The sequence below is a fragment of the Brachycentrus maculatus genome, unplaced genomic scaffold, assembly GCF_059751285.1.
Source record: "Brachycentrus maculatus isolate JH-2025_06_01 unplaced genomic scaffold, ASM5975128v1 h1tg000066l, whole genome shotgun sequence".
In the NCBI taxonomy this organism is placed as follows: domain Eukaryota; kingdom Metazoa; phylum Arthropoda; class Insecta; order Trichoptera; family Brachycentridae; genus Brachycentrus; species Brachycentrus maculatus.
The window spans coordinates 440981-461594 of NW_028280820.1; the positions used below are offsets into that span (position 1 = coordinate 440981).

The 20614-nt window shown below is 30.0% G+C and overlaps 2 protein-coding genes across 5 annotated transcripts; one reads left to right on the plus strand and one right to left on the minus strand.

The window, feature by feature from the left end:
- The first annotated feature begins 1625 nt into the window (after positions 1-1625).
- LOC148311344 (bolA-like protein DDB_G0274169) lies at positions 1626-6675 on the plus strand. 3 transcript variants are annotated; one of them, XM_088256766.1, is made up of 3 exons: positions 1626-1739; positions 1836-2013; positions 6451-6675. In XM_088256766.1, exons 2-3 carry the CDS (start codon positions 1840-1842, stop codon positions 6598-6600), a joined length of 324 nt encoding a protein of 107 aa, XP_088112892.1. In that variant the 5' UTR covers positions 1626-1739; positions 1836-1839; the 3' UTR covers positions 6601-6675. The 3 variants fall into 3 exon arrangements, with proteins under 3 accessions (XP_088112892.1, XP_088112891.1, XP_088112893.1); XM_088256765.1 differs by having other exon boundaries at positions 1628-1739; positions 1814-2013; XM_088256767.1 differs by having other exon boundaries at positions 1631-1754.
- Positions 6676-8305: 1630 nt separating this feature from the next.
- On the minus strand, positions 8306-20319 carry ash2 (Set1/Ash2 histone methyltransferase complex subunit ash2). Of its 2 annotated transcripts, XR_015837272.1 has the most exons (11): positions 20143-20319; positions 19878-20056; positions 19633-19780; positions 17711-17907; positions 14312-14556; positions 12468-12648; positions 11050-11206; positions 10427-10550; positions 9827-10084; positions 9180-9392; positions 8306-9129 (listed from the first exon to the last, which is right to left on the minus strand). XR_015837272.1 is itself a non-coding variant. In XM_088256764.1 (10 exons), exons 1-10 carry the CDS (start codon positions 20184-20186, stop codon positions 9288-9290), a joined length of 1638 nt encoding a protein of 545 aa, XP_088112890.1. In that variant the 5' UTR covers positions 20187-20319; the 3' UTR covers positions 8306-9287. The 2 variants fall into 2 exon arrangements, 1 of the variants encoding a protein (XP_088112890.1); XM_088256764.1 differs by having other exon boundaries at positions 8306-9392.
- Between the last annotated feature and the right edge of the window lie 295 nt (positions 20320-20614).

Consider the following 20614-nt stretch of genomic DNA (forward strand, 5'->3'; position numbering starts at 1 on the left):
ATATTCATATACATATATCTATTTTAGAGTTACGTGAACTTAATCATTAAATTGCAAATTACCTTTGGATCAAATTACCCAATTTTAAATTATCCATTTGAATTTTTAAAAAAATATTTGTAATTGTTAGAATATTCCAAAACAATTATGCTGGCGATAATACTTTTATTGGCTAGATTTATTTTACTTTATAATTTGTATTATTAATTTTAAAACATATTAAACATTTAGTATAACAAATTATTGCAATGAACACACAACGAACAAAACATATTCCTGAAAGTTTTGCAGGTTGCGTATAACAAGGCGTAATGGGTATATTTTTAATGTTGAAAGAGTATATACATGCATATATACCATACATCTGAAGTATGTGATGAAACTTGTCGAACTGCAGGAAACCTTGAAAACCATGTATATTCCGTTATGATTATGAAGGTTGAACAATACTGCTTTTCAAAATATCTTGTTGTTTTCTTGATATGATTTTCTTCAAATAAATACATATCTCTATATTTACTCGTGTATTTGTAAACAGTAAAATTCAAACAAATCCGCCTGGCTGCTTGGCATATATTGGATCAAATTAGATATTATGTATAATAAACTTAATTAAATTTATTTACTCGAGGTACTCGTACAAATAAGTGTACAGCGAAAAAGTCCTAAGTCACGTTTTGTTTTCTAACACCTGTAAAACAAATGAGAAATTGAAGAAAACATATACTCACTTCATACAACAACAAAAAGGCTGGTATACAAGCTAATGGTATCCTTGTCAACCTCTCACACTGTATACATATGTAAGCCTAAATTGTATAAATTATATATGAACGGACTCGCGGTGAATACGAAAATCGTCTCCGAACTTTATCTACGTGAACTCTTTGTGTGATTTTTTTCCGGGCCAACATCTCATAAATATCTTTAACTTTGTAACATTGTTTTACCATAAAAACGAAAAATGGTTCTTAAGTTTATTGGTCTAGCACCACTTAAATCATATACCTTATTGAAATTCATCAACGCCAAAATTGTCGTCTTATCAGTTACTATAATAATATCACTAACCGACGAATGTAATTTTTTAGAAAAAAACGCCTTCCTATAGCGTTTGATGACTCATATATTGAATCATACCTACCAAAAATTATTGACTTTCAGTCCCGTAAACACCTCTAAAATTGTTTTAAAACAAAACTGCACATTTTCAGAATTCAAATAAATTTACACCTAAGAAAGTATATAATATAAAAATTAATGGTTATTCTAAAATTCACTTCAGTTAACCACACACAATATATATATATATATATATATATATATATATATATATATATATATATATATATATATATATATATATATATATATATATATATATATATATATATATATATATATATATATATATATATATATATATATATATATATATATATATACATAGATATATATAGATGTATATAAAAGACATATACATGTTAATCGATATATATTGGAGTGAGTCAGTAAAATGATTTGAAAGAAAACTAGAATTATATTGTCATTTATAACCTGCCCCTATTCCGGTATATAATATTTTATAGTTACAACACTGATCAACCTTGACACTTCTTCGATCAATTCAGAATGGTAACACCGGTCTGTCTGTCAAGCGCGATTGGCATTGAATTATTTATTCTTCCAACATAACCGACAGTAGAAAAAGTCATTCATGATTGCCGCTCGGAGATTCGGTACATATTTCTCTAGTAAATATCAGTTGGAAATATTTTCTTCAAAGTTGTATTTTACAATGGTGTATTTGTAGGTTATGTTGGATTGTTTTTTAGAAGGATGTCTACTCATCCAGTAGCGGACGCTATCAAACAAAAGTTGACCACCCGTCTTACACCGCTTCATGTAGAAGTTGTCAACGAATCGCATATGCACAACGTACCCGAAAATGCGGAAACTCATTTCAAGATTATGGTCGTATCGAAAGAATTTGATGGACTGACTTTACTCAGGGTAAGTCAAATAAATAGTCAAATTTATTTTATTATCATCTTTCGCAGTAAAAAACGACAATGTTGCAGTAACTCAATTAATAAAATCGATGCTTTTATTTGTGTTATATAACATCCCATACTACTTACAACTCTTAAGCAGTATTAAATCCTCTCATGTGTGATAATACTTAATTTTTTACTGGTTTACATTTATGGCATTTAGGTAAAGCTTTATACAGCCATACGGCTATAAAATAACCACATCATTCAAATACACAAAAAAAAATATATAACAAATTTTTGCTTTTATTTTGCAAATTGAATAAAATTCAAATGTTTTTTTTTAACAATTGTTTTCCTACAACAACAAATTTTTCCGTGTAAATCACTTAATTTTAATTTTAATTTTTTTTTAAATTTCATCTCATAAGAAGTACCTACCTGGATGTATGTGCAATATTGTGATAAATTATATTTAATTTTTGTATTATAATTAATAAAGTATTTTTTATGATAATCCATTTCAAATTTATCAATTAACACCCATCGATTGATTCACATTCATTTGATCATTTCTTGAATCTTTTGCAATGTATAAATATATATGGCTAATTATTTTGTCTTATGCTTATGTTACAAGGTTCGCATAGTAATTAAAACATATCGTTTTTTTCCTTTCAAGTTAAGTGTGTCAAAAGTCCTTCATACTGCAGTGATACTGCATTATTTCTTGTAAGATTTTTTTTATATATGTATTATACATGTGTAATGTAACTTATAAAATGAAGATAGTATGACCACATAACTGTGATTTAATGCTAGAAGTGACTATGTCAGATTTTGATCATCCTAGTTAGTTTTCAAAAAGCATATTTGTAATGTTTGTTATTTTAATACTGGAATTAACGTTGTAGACTTCAAAATATGAAAAATAACAAATAATCTCCAACTAAACGATTTTGAGTTCTTAAAATTAGAAATTATCCTTAATTTATGAAAATTCTTTATAATTCGTATTTGCCATAGACAAATTTTCATGGTATTTCACGTGTTTAGGTATTAGATTGTTGCTTACCTATGTTTTTATCATTTTCATTAAGGGGAGGAGAATTTTAAGAACACTTATCCTAAAGAACTTTTGATTAATCTCAGAATAATTAATAGATAAGTGAAATTTCAAATGTAATTCCTTTTTCTGTTTTTTTTTCCATCAAAAAAATAAAAATATCTAGGGTCACCACTGACCCACATATATACATATTTTGAAGTTATTTTTAATAAAAGGTAAAAAAAAAATAGCTATATCAATATTTTTATATTTATGACATAGGCACTTATGGTAGTAAACACCAGATATACATATATCAAAGCATATATAAATAGTCTTCAAAATAATTTTAAAATAAAACATGACCTTGATTTTTATATATATGATTTTTCAGCTCTTAAAATATGTGTTTATACATGAATAATATTTTTAATTTTATGAAATCATTTAGATCCCTAAATATATTTGTGAATTTATCACATGTTTTACAAGCAATCATTACAGCAGATTGATTTATATTTAGTGTCACATTATGAAAATTCTAAGAATAAACGTATCGAAATAACTCCTCTTCGGTGAGTCTTTTCAGTTTTCTCATAAATTAAGTGTGTTTTCCTGGCGTTTATTTTTGTTTTTATTAATATTTCAACTTGTCGTTCTTAAACTCATGGTATATTATGAAAATTAGTTTGGGATATGTTCACGGGTGTATATATGTGGTAATTAATGCATTCTTATTATCGATTGTAAGTTTGGCAGGAACCCAAACTACCTATAAATAATAACACAGTCCCCTACCGGAATACTGACGCCAAGATCTCCTCTAGAAATACAAGTATCATAACTCTGGGTAAATTGATTCGGAAGTATTTGATGTTATTATTAATAAATTTTCTGAAATGCTTTTTTCTGTCAATAAATATTTATTTTCAAAATATTGTGCGTGCTTTCCAAAAATAACATTGTAATAATTTAAAAGCTCTTCGTCCTCGCTTTTTATTATAGAAACTTTATTTTTGGGTCATAATTTTCAAGTGGACTAAACTATATATAATGGGATGAAGATATAGTCATTAGATCTATTTCTGAAATGCTGAAATTACCCAATCTGCTTTCGCTTAAACTTGTTAGTTTCTTATGCTATTCAGATACTGATGGGTTGTTATGCCATGTGTAACATTTATCCTTGCATTCATTTGAAACTACATTCATAATCATAAATACTGCAATATGGTCTGAAACATTTGCATGAATATGAAAGACACAAAGCATAATAACCCATACACAAATATAACAATAATAACTTATTTTCCTTGTATAATAAGAAAAACAAAATATAAAAATTGTGTAATAATATTTTTTTCCCTTATCCGCACCCAATGGTGCATAGGACACTGCATTGGATTAATGCAGTATTACATTGATCATTGACGATGATCAGTCTTACGCCACAGGTGCCATTCCAGGGTAACATATATGATAAATTATCAATGTGGATATTCACTAATTTTTATATTGACACACATAAAAATCGAAGCTAGGACTTTTCGCATAGTAACCAAATGCGCATGGAAGCGGAAAACCCTAACAGATCTTAAAAAATGTAAATACATTACTTATCTACTAGCCCGTCAAATATAAATTTTAAAACATGATGCCATTCATTTGACATCTAAGGGATTCAGGAAATTTGTATTGGTAGATAAAACTATTGCTAAAGAGCAATTAGTCCGCCAATATACTAACCTTGAATAAAATGTTTTGTATAATTAATTCCACGCATAATATATGTACATGTGATGTATTGTGTTATATTCAACCCATTCCGCCATAAAATGTATTTTGCCATTGATTTTGAATAGCTATTGTTACAATGCAAAGTTAGTGTATATAGTGAGATTGAAAAAATCCACTTTCAAATAAGAATTAAGCTTAAATTAGCTCATTACTGCTGTAAAATAATGTGCAGACGTTTGTCTGTGGGAACTACGGCAACCCAAGGCGTAAGCAGCGACAAGATTCAAACCACAATTTCTCGGAACCGTTTTCAGATTAATTAATTTTTGGCTTCAGTTATCACTTATTAATTATACCATTTACTTCTGTCTAAATAATCCTGATAAAATAATCTCGTAAGTTAAACAATAAAATTGAGCTACGATGATCTCAGCATCCGCTGCAAGCAAATAAAATATATCTAATCTCGCCCGCACCATGTGATGCGATGTAACTTAGGTTCTTATGTTTGAGAATAAGACACGGATTAAAATACTTGTCTTCACCTTTTATTTTATATTGCAGTCTTATGCAAACCTCAAGGGAATAATTTATTATCAAAAAAGTTTGTGAATTATATATCTGATATTGTCTTTTTATGTCTGAAATAAAAAAATATATAAAATTATGTTCATAATCTTTTTTTGCTGAACGGAGTAGATGTAGATATTATATATTTCTAGTTTAGTAATACTTTTTTTAGTTTTTCTGTTTAAAATTCCTTTTTAATTCAAACCAGGGTATTGTTGACATTAATAATAGTTATACTTTATTCAATAGAATTGTTAAATAACCTACTTTATATAAAAAATCTTTTATGGGCCGGATTATAACAAGTTACTAAAGGAATGAAGACTAAACTGTGGCAATACAGCCGAAGCAACCTCTTTCTATGTCTTATAAACCTATTTCAATAAGTCCTTTTATTTTTCTTTGTTGTTTTGTATACAATAATTCCTCATTATCTGTGAGTCACACGTGCTGTTAATAAGAAAACAGTACAAACCTAATGTCCTTTATAAAACGAAGGGTAATGTACAGTTTTGCCGATTTGACAAAATAAATGTAAAATGTTATAATGCACATATTTGTATTATAAATAAAAGGCAAAACTAATGACCCAGATATTATTTATCAATATATTGCATCCTACCAATCAATCCAAAATTGACAAAAATCTAACAATGTATACAGATATACCAGTTTTTTTAGTGACAATTCTTTTTACGGTCACATTAGAAACTAAAGTAGTTTAAAGAAGAGTTCTTTAAACTTGAAAAGTTACATGTTTTATTATTCTACAATCATAATAATAACACCATTATTAAGTCCAAAATGTAAACTATTTTAATGAACATCTTTAGTGACGTAGGCAATATTTTCTACAGTACTTTTCCGCAATATGAATTACTGTCTGCTATAAATATTTTATATTAACTTGTCCATAGACAATGAGGAGTTACTTTATTATGTATTTGAATAAATGTCTTAATCAATAACTTGTCAACATATAATATATAACAAATAATCACATTCTTATTTGTTTTTGTGGAACTATAATTTTAAAAATAATCATTTTACACTGTGAATTGTTCTCCATGGACGTTAAAAAATGTATTTATTTTCTTTTAGAGACATCGCTTGGTCAATGAAGTGTTATCTTACGAGTTAAAAAATGGTGTACACGCACTCTCTATAATAACTAAAACCCCTAATCAATGGACTGAAAACAACTTGCCTATGGAACCGAGTCCCGCCTGTAGAGGAGGGTTTGGAAAATAAAATATATAAATTATTGTAAAAAATAATATTTATTGTAAAACTTAATGATAGATAATAAACCTATTTTATATTATGCCTACGTGTTTCAATCCATTCATGATACACAATTCAACACTTAATAATTTACCAATGTCACAAAGTGCGAAATATGAGCTTAGAGAATTGTGCCAAAAACAAAAAGTTACATAGAATTGTGAGATGCGGCTATTCCAGTTTTAGGTAGGTACATACCAGGTTTTACGCAGTTTACGAGAGTTTGAACATTGCGCGTAATTGCTTTTTACAAAAGTTATTAATGATTTACAAGTTTTGTTTTTCCATTAAATATCAGCAACAAATATAACCCATATTTTATATAATGAAACTTAATAAAATCCTGTGTTCATATTTTTAAAATTTAATAATCTCTAGATGTTTTAGTTATTATTTTCAGTTTAATAAAAACGTCACATTTATATTTATATTGCTATTTTTCACATACATTTAACATCCACATGCATATTCCAAAAAAATACTATTTAAATTGTTTTTACAGATCCACATTTTTATACTAAGACGATACTTATTTTCACTTTACACTTATAAATTTATGTACAAAATAAGTATATTAATGCTAATTATTTATCAGTTGGTTTAATTCAATTTTACAATGTGAAAGCTATTCACATATTATATAAAAATAAATAACAATAATAATAGGAAAAAATATCTTCTTTAAATAATTGCAGACCTGTAATAAAATTGAGTTGGATATCCCTGGTCTATGATTATGTCTATTGTTAGAAATACCGTTTTACTTTTCTATTTTGTTTATCAACGAAGTACACAATCTCTTTAGGTTGAAATCAAATATGAAATTGGAACGAATTCTTCTGTGTACATATGTTGAATGTTGTTGAAAGACATCTCATTCACGGACCACCAATAAAGCTTCACTAAATCCACTGAAGCATTCTGCCAATTTTTTGTGGTGTTTGCCAAATTATAATAGTAAAATTTACAACAGCAAATAACTCGGGAAATTACAATCACCTCTTTTCAAAAATAACTTTAACTTTTTACAGAATTAACTTACTGTGCGACTAGAGTATAAATTTAAAAGCATCGAATTTTTTTTTTTATATTGGTCATAAATTATTTTGCTGGTTTATTTTTGGCTTCCCACATTAACGAAAGGTTCTTGTATACAAATTCCAACTGCAACTAAAAGTATAACATTATAAATTTGGCATATGAAACTAAACAATTGATTCGCATTAATGGATTTACATAACAGATAATGGAACGAATTTATAAAATAAACAAACCAGTACAACATATATTTCGATATAATATTACACTAGCAGAGCTACTAAGTCATTAAATAAAAAGAATTGATTTATAAATATGTCCAATTGCTGATAAGTACTCATTACTCCAGATAAATACATGATAGTCTTTTTTTACTTCAAATGAACTAAAAATTAACTGATTTTAATTTTTACTCAAAAGTTTGATACAAGAACATTACTCCAGATAAATACGATAGTCTTTTTTTTCTTCAAATAAACTAAAAATAACTGATTTTAATTTTTATTCAAAAGTTTGATACAAGAACAACACAAATTCTGCCACCACAAATAAATGTTCTTCGCAGATAATTCAACTTGATTGGATAAAAAACGCAATTACATAACTCAGTGTTACGGTGATTGTTTTGAAATAATCGAGAAATCATAAAAAATAAATATATCACCGTTTGACAGTCTATATATATTTTTTTCATACATCTCAAAAAATACTTTTTGAATTGCTTTGTTATTGAAATCATATATCAATTAGTGCATTAAAAAAATACACTCTTTCTTAATACATAGAGATAAACATATTGCCAATTGCCTGGCTAAGGCTCATTTTACATTCAGCAAGTTTTCAAGCAAAAAGAAGACCGAATGGCAAGATTATATCTCGTACATATTTGACAAAACTCAATTATGTTTGCACCAGAGCTCTGTAAATTCTACACTTGCCAATGGCCGCATCCATCAGGAACAATATTTATGTCAAAATTCAATGAATGTTTGAATGAATGAATTTAAGCACTTGACATCCTTAATTAAAAAAATTTACCACCAATCCCTGGACTAATTTATAAAATAGAACGACAAAATAACGATTCTCGTTTTAGTTTTGTATTGGAACATGGAAAAAGTGCACAATAACGTTGAAGAGTTGGCACAAGAATTTCGATGTCGAGCCTAACTCGACACAGAAGTGGTACATATTTTGAAGAGGCCTTTTGATGTTGAATAAGTGGTTTCAAGTAGATTTCTTCAAACTTATTCCATTATCTTTATGCATTAGCAGAATGTTTATAAATTTCAATGGTTTCTTTGATGTAAAATGATAAAAAAAATGATTTATAACAGAAAAAACTTCCATATAAACTTATTTAAAAATCATAACTTTTATTGATAGATGATGAGCTAGGCAAAGTTCTAAACTTTAAACCAGAATACATTTTTTTTTTTGCGTAAAAAATGTATTTTACTTATTTTCAATTATGTTTGTGTGTATTAACATATTGAGTTAATACATACATATGTGTGTACATAGTATATTCTTGCCAAAAGATCTTCATATTTTATCATTTATACAATGAATTTGATGTTTCTTTGCAATACTTAAAACTGCTGCTACTCAAACCATCATATGTTGAAATTATCAAGTCTTAGCTTTCCTTCATTTTCTGTTAGGTAAAGCATGTCAGCCATGGTCTGCTCACAAATAGATTCTTCAGCTTTATCATACATCTGGAATAAAAAATCAAAGGTTAACTTCAATATCAAATATGAAGTATTTTCCTAAAATCCTCCCATGGTAAATTTCCATCGTAGGTATTATAATGAAAACTAATGTGTCCTTTCCTAGTTTGTACGTTAACTATAAATGTTTCTTTGTTTTTTTTTTTATTATTTTTATTTACAAGTATCCATCAAAGACAATCAGTTTTTAGATTTTTATAAAAGGATAATTATTGTAATAAATTTGGTACAAAAAATCCTAATAAAATTTCTGCAAAATCCCAACAAAAAAATAACAAACTTTAGATTCTACATACAAAGTTTGGCATATTATAAGGAAATTACATGTACATCTTGACATACATCTCTAGCATAAAGCTCGGTGTTCATACGCAATAAACCAATTAAAAATATAGAAAATAAAATAACAATAAATAACATACCCCTCTATATTCAATATCCAAATCTGTGGGAGCACATTTGAAATGGGGTCCAAAGTTAACGCTGACCGTGATGTTTTTGTGCAATGAAACAGACGGATAGTAACATCCCCCGTAAACATCTAAAAATGCTTCTCCTTGATTTACTCCATTCTTGAAAAATATTATTTTGCTTCCTTGCAGCGCTTTGAGATTATTCAGAGATTCTTGAATATTATCCTTATCTTCATAATAAAGGTGACTTTTAAACTTGACAAGAGGCTGAAAGTTAAAACAAAATCTTAGTTTTCATAAATCCAGACTCGCGCAAAGACACTCATTTATCATAGCTCCTAAACTGTTGAATTCATTCCACAAAGACTATATGATAGACACTAACTATCTAAATTAAAAATTTTGCTTAAAATATTCACACACAGGGCATGCCTTTGTGGGATCTTTTTTTGTATTTATATAATTATTTTTTTTTAAATGCAAAAAAAAATTAATAAAGAAAGAAAAATAATAATAACTGTATTTTGCAGGTTCGACATGTCCAGTTATATCTAATTTCATGTCTTGCGAAAGAACTTTACAATTTGTTGACAATAAAGTTGGTCTCACCCTGTCTTTGTAGGTGTTGGGTACATGGCTGACTTGATTAGAATCGGGTAGGCATATCAAGAATCCCAAAGTATCACCTTCGCCATAGCCAGGGCTGTAATGTTTCCCGTGAGATTCGTGGAACCTTTATGAAGAAAAATATACATATTTACATACTCAATAATATTTTATTGCTACCAAACTGTGTTCGAAACTTTAAGATTGAAAGAAAAGCCAATGTATTATACAAAATGGACTAGCTTCCTTATTTATTTATTTTTACATAAAGAATCTTATTTGATGAAAATACAGTTATATCTACATTTATTTTACCTATGATTAATTGTAAAATACATTTACTAATTTGAATTTTGTACTAAATAAAGACATTTTTTATAAGAGATGTATGAGGTTTGGTGAAGTATCTGCTTGTTATTGTGGTTCAAAGATAAAAATGTGCATAGTAATGAATCTATTTCTAATGAATTCGATGTACTAAAAATTGGTTCTTTTAGCGTACACTGTCGCATGTTTATTTTAAGATGCATTTGCATTTCTCGATACAATAGATTTCATTCACAGGGGTTTTTAATTTTTTTTCACCATCCTAACATTTCACTATAATGTTTATTTGATTGAATTACCTAGTTCCTTTGCGGGACCTCCAGGAGTAACCGAACTTGTCATAACCTAAAGGGGCCTGAAGATTAGCATACGCCTGTCCCCACCCCATCCGAGTAGCTGATCCTTCTGGCATCTCTTCCACAGTTGCCTCCCAATACCAATTTCCCCGAGTGACTCCTGAAAATAACATTTTAACCTTCAGCATAAGAATTTATCGTGCTGGTTATGATGAAGAGACCAATTTGCATTTGGGCTGTTCCGAATCCAGTCATAATCGATCCAAAAGCACTTATTATAAATAGATTCTTAAGAAAATTCTAATACTTTTTTAAATAGTGTCATATGAGAATAGTAAACGTCTTATATTGCTGTTATGTATTATTATTTTTTAAATACTTTTAATAAAATCACTCATTTTGAACATTCATTTGAGAAAATAACAAATTTTGAGAACAAAATTGCTTTCTTATGTGACAGCAAAATTATTTCCATTCTTAACATGTAATGTATGTCAATTATCAAATCATCAATAAAAAATCAGTCCTTTATATTAAAGAAATGACCAATGACCAATGAAAGGGGTTTAATTAGGGAATTCATATAACACATTATTTTTATTTTAAAAGCATTATTAACTTTGTGGTGTGGTAATATAACACTCTCTTTATCATAAATCGTTAACATTATATAATTTTTTTTTTAACCATATCCGCTCCCTATGTCGAGCATATGGAGTCCACTGTCTTCAAGCTTTTCTGTCGGCTACCAGCTCCTTTGCATCCTCCCAAGTCAGATCCGCGTCCCGAAGTTCTGACAAGAACTGCCGACAAATCGTCAGCAGTGGTTGTCCTGGGCGGCGCGAACCTGATGCCTTGTAAAAAAGGCAATATTAAGGCTCTCAGGAGGTATGCAAAGTACATGGCCAAGCCAACTGAATCGTCTTTTCTTGACAACAGTTGTGACCAAGATTTGCTGAGTAATACCACTTAAAGTAATATCAGTTTAAAACCTTTGTGTCATACCACTTTAAAAGCGATATTAAACAAAGTGAAAAATGAACGATAAGGAGAATGTTATTATACATAATTCACTCGAGCGTTTGGTATGCTTTGTGCGAAAGTAACAATTGAAAAACATAATAATAATAATAATAAAACCCTTATCCGCACCCCAATGGTGCATAGGGCACTGCGTCATATAAACGCAGTGTTATCTTGATCGTTTACACATGAAGGAAAGGTGATCAGCCTTTCGCTTCTGGTACCAGTCCAGGGTAATATTGAATAAATATTACAGTGAAAAAAATCACTTATATTTATTTTACCCCCCTTGGGAATCGAACCCGGGACCTCCAGAACGGTAGCCGAGCGTGCTGACCATTACACTACGGAGGCGGACATACAATTGAAAAATATACAATACTGATTATGTAACTGACCATGAGTAGCCCGCACCATGCAGTATCCCTTCTCTCCCGTTGCAGCCAGTCTGTCCTCAGACAAGCGCAGCTGCGGGGCGCGGTCGTGCAGCGCCAGCAGCACCCCCCCGCCCCCGGCCATGGCACGGTACAGCCAGCCCGGGATGGGCTTGCCCGACCACTCGTTACTCTCGTCAAATTCCTGACATAAACATGGCTTATTATTCTTACAAGCTTCTAGATAGAGTTATATATCGCTCACTCCTTTCAAGAACGTCGTAAATAAAAAAACTTGATTTTTCAGGAGAACGTTTTTAAAGTTTAAAAGTATAATACAATGTATTAAAAATAAATATCAAGCCACTTATTGAACTTTTTACTGTGCAACAGATCTTTTTTTCTCCGTTTGAAAAATATTTAGTACATTTAAAAAAATTATTAAACAATAACTTTTCTTCAAAATGCAAAAACAACACTTTCTGCCCTGTAGCGGGTAAATATTAAGTTAAAAATATGCCATTTTTGCTGGGATATAGTACATTTTCTGGGCATTCCGAAAACATGCACAACTGAAAATTGACGATTTTTTATTTATGACGTTCTTGAAAGGAGTGAGCGATATCATAAATTTATTTTCTTCTTTCACCAGTGACCAGGTAGGGTAATAAATGATCAGTCGTGTGCTTCTGATGCTCCAAATCTATCAGATGCGGTGCTCTATGCACAATTGAGAGCAAATTAAATTTGGATGAAACAGAAGAATAGTTATGTCCTTTTTTACCTCTTAGCACCATAAAAAATACAAAATGGATTGCGTACATCATCAATACAATTTATTAACCTTTCCCTTATGGTGCTAAAAACATGTATTTTGTACACCATATGAAAATGTGATATAAAAATTGGAAAAATGTGAATATTTCGAAATGTTGCTTTTACTGACCAAAGTTGAAATATAACAACTTCGTAATGTTAGCTGTGGTAAGTATCTGAAAATGAGAAAAAAAAACTTTGCGAATGGCCGCCATAGCTGGTGTAGCCGGCCTAATCATCACGGAGGACAACTTGTGCACTGCTGAAACAAGATTGGCAGAAACAGTATCAAGCTGCTTGTACAAAAACACGGCACGCTTGCAAGCACGCACACACTGGAAAACGTTTGTGTATTTGTGATTTTATCAAAGACATTTTCACAAATTATTTATTTCCATCGCTGCAAATTAATAACTTCATATTATAATACTTTATGTAATACGTAATTATATTACGGAGGAATACAAAAATTCTGAGCCCGTGTCTATTATATTTTATATCGATATTCTCATTATTAGAGTCGAATAGTAGTAAATACATATCACCGGGAAGGAAGATTAGTTGAATTAACCTTTAAATTTCATCATACTATCTTTGACACAAAATGGTTGATTGTTGAATTAGAGAGTTGCCAACAAAATGTACTACATTTAAATATCGCTCACTCCTTTCAAGAACATCATAAATCAAAAACCGTCACTTTCAGTTGTGCATGTTGTCGGAATGCCCAGAAAAAGTACTATATTCCAGCAAAAGATGCATATTTTTAACTTAATATTTACCTGCTACAGGGCAGAAAGTGTTGTTTTTGCATTTTAAAGAAAAGGTGTTGTTTAATTATTTTTTTAAATAAACTAAATATATTTCAAATGGAGAAAAAACTTTCAGGTTTTACTTAAAAAGTTCTGTTACACAGTAAAAAATTTCAGTAAGTGGCTTGATATTTATTTTTAATACATTGTATTATATTTTTAAACTTTAAAAACATTCTCCTGAAAAATCAAGTTTTTTGATTTATGACGTTCTTGAAAGGAGTGAGCGATATGTCTTACTTGTCGGAACGGAGCGTGCGGGTCGGGTTCAGCTAGGATGTATCTATAGCCGTCTTTGTTAAAGGGATGGTCCGCAGGGTAGCCATGTGAGGGCAGCCGGGGGGCGGTGGCCGTGTCTCCAGATCCCACTCCCCCTGCTCCCCCTCCGCCGCGCCCCTTCTTGCCCCCCGTCCCTCCGCCTGCCCCCATCCCACCCTCGGGACGGCGCTTGGCGGAGCGGCCCTTCAATGCCCCTTGCAAGGGAACTGCAGAATTTAAACAAGTGTGAACTCGGCAACATAAGACGACCAAAGATACATAATTGTGGAGTTCATTTCCAAAACTAACAAATCCCAAATCCAGTTTTACCGTTTAACTTCTGAAATGTTTTTTTTAAAGTATGCTAAAATCGTTAAAAACTTGTTTGCAATAATGGTGCATTTCAAATTAAGTGAATTGAAGGGGGATAAAAAAGGGTTTTTACGACAACAAAAAATGTATTTCAGAAATATCAGAAAAATGTCAGTATTTTTCAAAGTATACAAGAGTCAATATATTGCTTCTCGGCAATCAAACGGTTAATGTAAAATGAGAAAGAATTATGTATCTTTACCACAGATTGAAAGGTGGATTATTATAAAAGATTTAAGTCACAATAGATTTCAAGAAGCTGTAGTCTGCCTCCATAGTGTGATGGTCAGCACACTTGGCTACAGTACTGTCCCAGGTTTGATTCCCAGGGTGGGGTCAAATAAACATAAGTGATTTTTCACTCTTATATTTATTCAATATTACCCTGGACTGGTACCTGAAGCGGAGGACTGATAACTTTTCCTTCTACGTTAATGATTAAAATAACACTTTGTTTATATGATGCAGTGCCCTATGCACCATCGGGTGCAGATAGGGTTTTGAAGAAGAAGATTTTTTTAAATAGCGGTAATTTACTAAGTAAAACTTAAATTAATAATATATTATTTGTCTCTATTTTATTCGTCACCCCACTATATTCAATGTTTATAATTCGAAACAGTGATTCAATCAAAATCAAGTAAGAAAACTAAGCAACTCGTATTTGAAAATAGGAATCAAGTTGCTACCGAGTAAGGGTCGAACCTCGATCCTCTGACTTGACAAGACTAACCACAAGACCACAAATCGACCTCAACGCAAACATTAATGGTGGGTAATGTAGGTAAGGAATGCAAAAATTCATGAAAAAAATAGTCACATACTTTTTTTTAGAAATTAAACTGGAGTTTAACACCTTTTTACAATTTAATTTATTGATTTACTTTTAATACAAAACTGTAGTTAGCATTTTTAATATCTAGTAGTATGTTGTGTTCATTTTTTGAGAAATTTTAAGTAGAAATATCATGTATATGTGCATATAAATTACATATGTAACTCTGTAACCAAAATATAAAAACTATAACTTGATTCTATGTTAGTGACATTAAATAATGAAAGCTTATGATTAGAATAGTCATGGTTATATTGTATTTTTATAAAAATAAATAAATAATAATTTCATACTACTTTTATTTAATAATTATAATAATAGTGAAAATTATATAACCTCCATAAGCGCATTGCTTTATGAGAAAAAAAAATATGATAAGCACATTAAAAATAATTCTATTTACTATCGAAAAATATTTAGTAAATAAAATCCTTATAAAATTTTATGACCCCATATTATTATATATATTAAAGACAAAAAGAATTAAATTATTGGTAAAAAAGATAATAAACTGCACACATACCATCCATAATATCAAACTGCGTTAAATTCAACTCAGGATATAAAATTATTACGAGAATATTAATCTTTTGGTATCTCCAAATACATATTGTAACAAAGCTGATTCAAGTTATCAAGAAAACTGTTATCACTTAGCATTGAATGCTCATAGTGTATTAAAAGTACACAAGTGTGTGTATCTACGCATGAATGTGTGTGTGCATACTGGCTTCAGGTACATGGATGGATAATACATTGAAATGCAAAAATATTCGGTTACTAAAGGCAGACATCTAGAAATCGTTACTTAGATCCACAAACTATGAAAACAGTGTCATTATATAAGTGTTTATTTTACTTTTTGGTTGTAAAATATCAGTTTGAATAAACTTTTTTTTTTTTTATATACCTAACTTTATAAAATAATTTATAAGTTTTTTTATTGTTTTTTGCATCTTATAAGGTTTTATGAAATTGAATGGTGTTACTTTATTGATATTTTTATTCACAATTATCAATACATAGTTGTTCAAACCAAAAAATAAAAATAATAGTTTTTTTAATATTAAATATATATAAATACATATATAAACATTTGCAATTGCTCTATTATACTACCCATACTCAACTATTATTAACACTTCGGATGGGAAAGGTATTTCTACCCATGCGGTCAATTGATGCTTAAGCATCCTTAAGGATGGAAGGGTATTTTCACCTTTTGCGCCGGCCTTATTTCAAAGCCAGAAAAGAAGGAATTGTCCAATATTTTTATATGAATATTATATACCAATCTCTTTGTCAAGATCTTAATAATATCATCATTATTAACAAATCGAAATGCAAGTCTTCATGCATGCAATATTTATCTTTGAGTCTTTCTTGTACATCAATATTATTTTTTTGTGCAATGAATTAAAAATATATTTAAGAAATAATATCTTCTATTCAGGGACTATTTTTATTAATTTTCATAGATATGTAACAAGACCATTTATTTGCCATATGAAAAAAATTAGTTTTACTTAGTAAATACCGTAATTTTTAAGTCTTTCGTGTACATCAGTATTATTTTTTTGTGCAATGAATTAAGAAAATATTTTATAAGAAATAATATCTTCAATTCAGGGACTATTTTTTATTAATTTTCATAGATATTTAACAAGACCATTTATTTGCCATATAAAAAAATTTGTTTTACTTAGTAACACAATTTTTTTTCAACAAAGGACCTATATTATTGAATACCTGACACTTGATATGCAATGCATTTGAAGATTAACAAAATAGGTAATTTAGAAAACATATTCTGTTATTGCAATAATTCAATTCCTGGAATGAGCTTTTTATGAGCACAAAATAAATATATGTCTCGAATAGATGGTGGATAATTTTATATTTTCTTGGAAATTTAAAATTATTCACCACCTAATTTTAAGAATTTCATAATTCATCTTCTGTTTATAACAATATTGAAAGTTTGATTTTTTTGTGTGAAGTGTCAGGAGTCGTTATAATCGTCGAGTATGTATGAAGAGATGCATGAATGTAGAAGAGGCGAAGAAGGCGGAGTGGTGTGGCGTTCGATTCTCTCTGCCTGCCCCTGTGCATTCTTGAAGTGGCGTGATGGTTAGTTAGTTAGTTAGCTAGGTGAATAATAATGTGTAAACTACCGTGTGCCACTCCCATGTCTGAGACTTTGAGCTGACCACCCTTAATCATGGCATCGTAATTGGGACGGATATTGGTGACGTCCGATGACACAAGTCCAAACATCTGGCCTTCAGTTGCGCTCTCCTCGAAAGTAAACAGCAGGTGGATATCACGTACGAGCGCTCGCTGCACCGTCGCGTACCAGGATTGTGTGACCCTGGAAAAGAGGGAAAAATATAATGTCCATAAATTTAGCATTCATTAACCCTTTTGAGTATTTTGAATTGAATTGTTGGGTAATATATCCAAAATTAAACAAGGTTTATTGGATTGAATTCTACATTTATTTATGTATATGTTAACACACTATCTGCGGGCGGATTCGCGCTTGTAATAGAGATAAACATCTCTGAAAAGAAGTGATAATATTTAACCATACTGTATACATCGATATGAGATCAAAAGATGCCGCAAAATTCATGCGTAAAAATAACTTGCACGCAATTTACGATGAGTCGAGTGAAAAGGTAAAATTACCCTTCCCGCCCAAAACATTATCAAACACTGATAGCGTTTGAGTGCTTGATAATCTCTTAATAAGACGAGTGTTTGATAATGTCTTAATAAGACGAGTGTTTGATAATGTCTTAATAAGACACGTATATATACATAAATAAATGTAGAATTCAATCCAATAAACCTTGTTTAATTTTGGATATATCACCCAACAATTCAATATGGAATTCTACCAACTGTCTGCAGTTACAATAAATATTTTGAATCGGTTCAACCCTTTGGTTATTAAAATCTGATATATCAGCTTTCGGTACTCTAGCGAGATGTACCGGATCCATCGGATCTGACGTCATGATTTATAAAAGTATCAAAACATTTTGGACGGTATATTTTCCTTCAGGGTTGTGCAAAAAATTTTGATTCATATTATGTTTTTTTTTTTTCAATAAGTTATCCATTGATATTGAATTAATGATCATTTATATCTTTATCGATTAGTTGCAATATTATAAAAAATTTAGATACAAAAATACTTAAAAACAAAGAAACGAGAAAAACAAAGCACATTAAAGCAATTTGTTTGCGCAAAAAGTAAGTTGTGTAAAGCAGTGATATTATTCAAAAAGATACATATTTAAGTGTCAAGGTTAACAATATGCAACAAATTGATACAAATAAAATACATATATTGCATAACTAAAAGATTATTAATATTTTTTATTTATGAATTACTCACACCCCTATACTATTTCTTTCAACACCAGAGTCGCCAATTAGGTCGGGAGTCATTTGATAAATGTTATGCGCACGGCGTAAAAAGGAAGTTGATACTAAGCGAGCAGCATTTACTTGTTGGTCAATTTTTTATAACATTGCATACCATTTAGTTTACTAAACGCGGAGAGATATTTTTGACGCGCCGAAAATAAACCAATGGCACAGTGTGTTTATAAATTATCAATCACATTTTGTTTTTGAATTATTCATGTTTAAATTGTGGTATTTCTGGCATAGTAACCCCAAAAGTCCCAGTAACCAAAAAGTTAATTAAAAACGCGAATACAAAATAAAAACAAAATATTAATTGAATTTACATTATTGGGCATAAAAATTGCATTTTCTAAAATTTCTTTTTGATAATGGATGACAAAACTGTAGCTACAAACTTTATTACAATTATGTGTATTCATATGCTTTATATCTCATATATCTTGAAAATAAAAACTAAATTTTACCCCAGCAATCTCGACAGCTTTCACAACTTTTTGCAAACAATTTGCATTCTTCGGGAAGAAATTATATGTATCGATGTATGTTGCTCATTGTTGCTCGGGTTGTTCAGTTACTAGGTGATCAAAGACATCAGACAAATTGAATTAGCTCGCAGGGATTTTAAATTATCAAAAATAAAAACTCTATGACATACCTTCTAGGCATAGTAGTCATTGCCTCCCAATATTGATCTATATATGGAATAATCTCATGATCTTTGCTAAACACCGTTTTATTTTCTCCTTCTTTGGCGCTATCTTGTTGTAAATTTGCTAATGCAGTTATGCACATCTGTGGAAATGCTAAAAGTAATACAATTATTTTATTAAACTGAACTAACATTTCGAAAAACTATTGTATAATATAAAATAATCTGATTTGTGACTTAAAGAAACTCACGTGCTTGATTTTTCTTAAAGCTTTCCAGACCTGTCGGAGAACAATTCTTACAGACAAACATGTAATTTGTCATAAAAGGGACTAATTTTCCTAATTGGTAACCTATACACGATTCGTGATACCATCTCGTACAGGAAGCACATAATAATTCCACAATATTGAGATTCCGCTCCTTCCCGCTGAAAAATTAAGGAAATCAAACTATAATACATCACTTTACACTTCATAAAACAAATATTTTTTTAAGTTTACTAATCAAACTCACCAATAGCAGTTTCCCTGCTGTTCGTTGTTTTTAAACATTTCCATGGAGGAATGGACTGTCTTGAATATCTAAATATTAAATATATGTGGCTTTATGAACCAAATAATTTAATCGCAAAAAAAACACTGACAAATCCGAAAATACCGTAAGTATCAAACAAAAAAACCGCTGTCAAGCGCTCATCCGACATATCATAGATATATACCCGGCAAGAAATCACAAACAACAATCCAAAAAAATGAAAGGCTGCGTTCGTAAAAAACCATTTGATGACCACTCTACTAAATACAAGTAATTAGGTACCTACCTAGTTCACATTTGCAGTAGTAGTCAGTGAGTCGAAATATAGTTTATAAAAAAAATCAACAGGCAATAACAATAGGCAACACAACTTCATAACCGAAAACTATTTTTTTTGTCGTTATTTACCGCAACAAATAATACTCTTCATTTGATTGATGCACCGTTATCC

Excerpts from the sequence above, each read along its gene's own strand:
- LOC148311344 (XM_088256765.1), top strand. The coding sequence starts at position 1,718 with ATGATTGCCGCTCGGAGATTCG. Across the intron at positions 1,740-1,813 it reads GATTGCCGCTCGGAGATTCG|GTTATGTTGGATTGTTTTTT; the intron begins GTACATATTTCT and ends GTGTATTTGTAG. Across the intron at positions 2,014-6,450 it reads ATGGACTGACTTTACTCAGG|AGACATCGCTTGGTCAATGA; the intron begins GTAAGTCAAATA and ends ATTTTCTTTTAG.
- ash2 (XM_088256764.1), bottom strand. The coding sequence starts at position 20,186 with ATGGAAATGTTTAAAAACAACGAACAGCAGGGAAACTGCTATTG. Across the intron at positions 19,781-19,877 it reads CTTTAAGAAAAATCAAGCAC|CATTTCCACAGATGTGCATA; the intron begins GTGAGTTTCTTT and ends TATTACTTTTAG. Across the intron at positions 12,649-14,311 it reads CGCACGCTCCGTTCCGACAA|GAATTTGACGAGAGTAACGA; the intron begins GTAAGACATATC and ends TGTTTATGTCAG.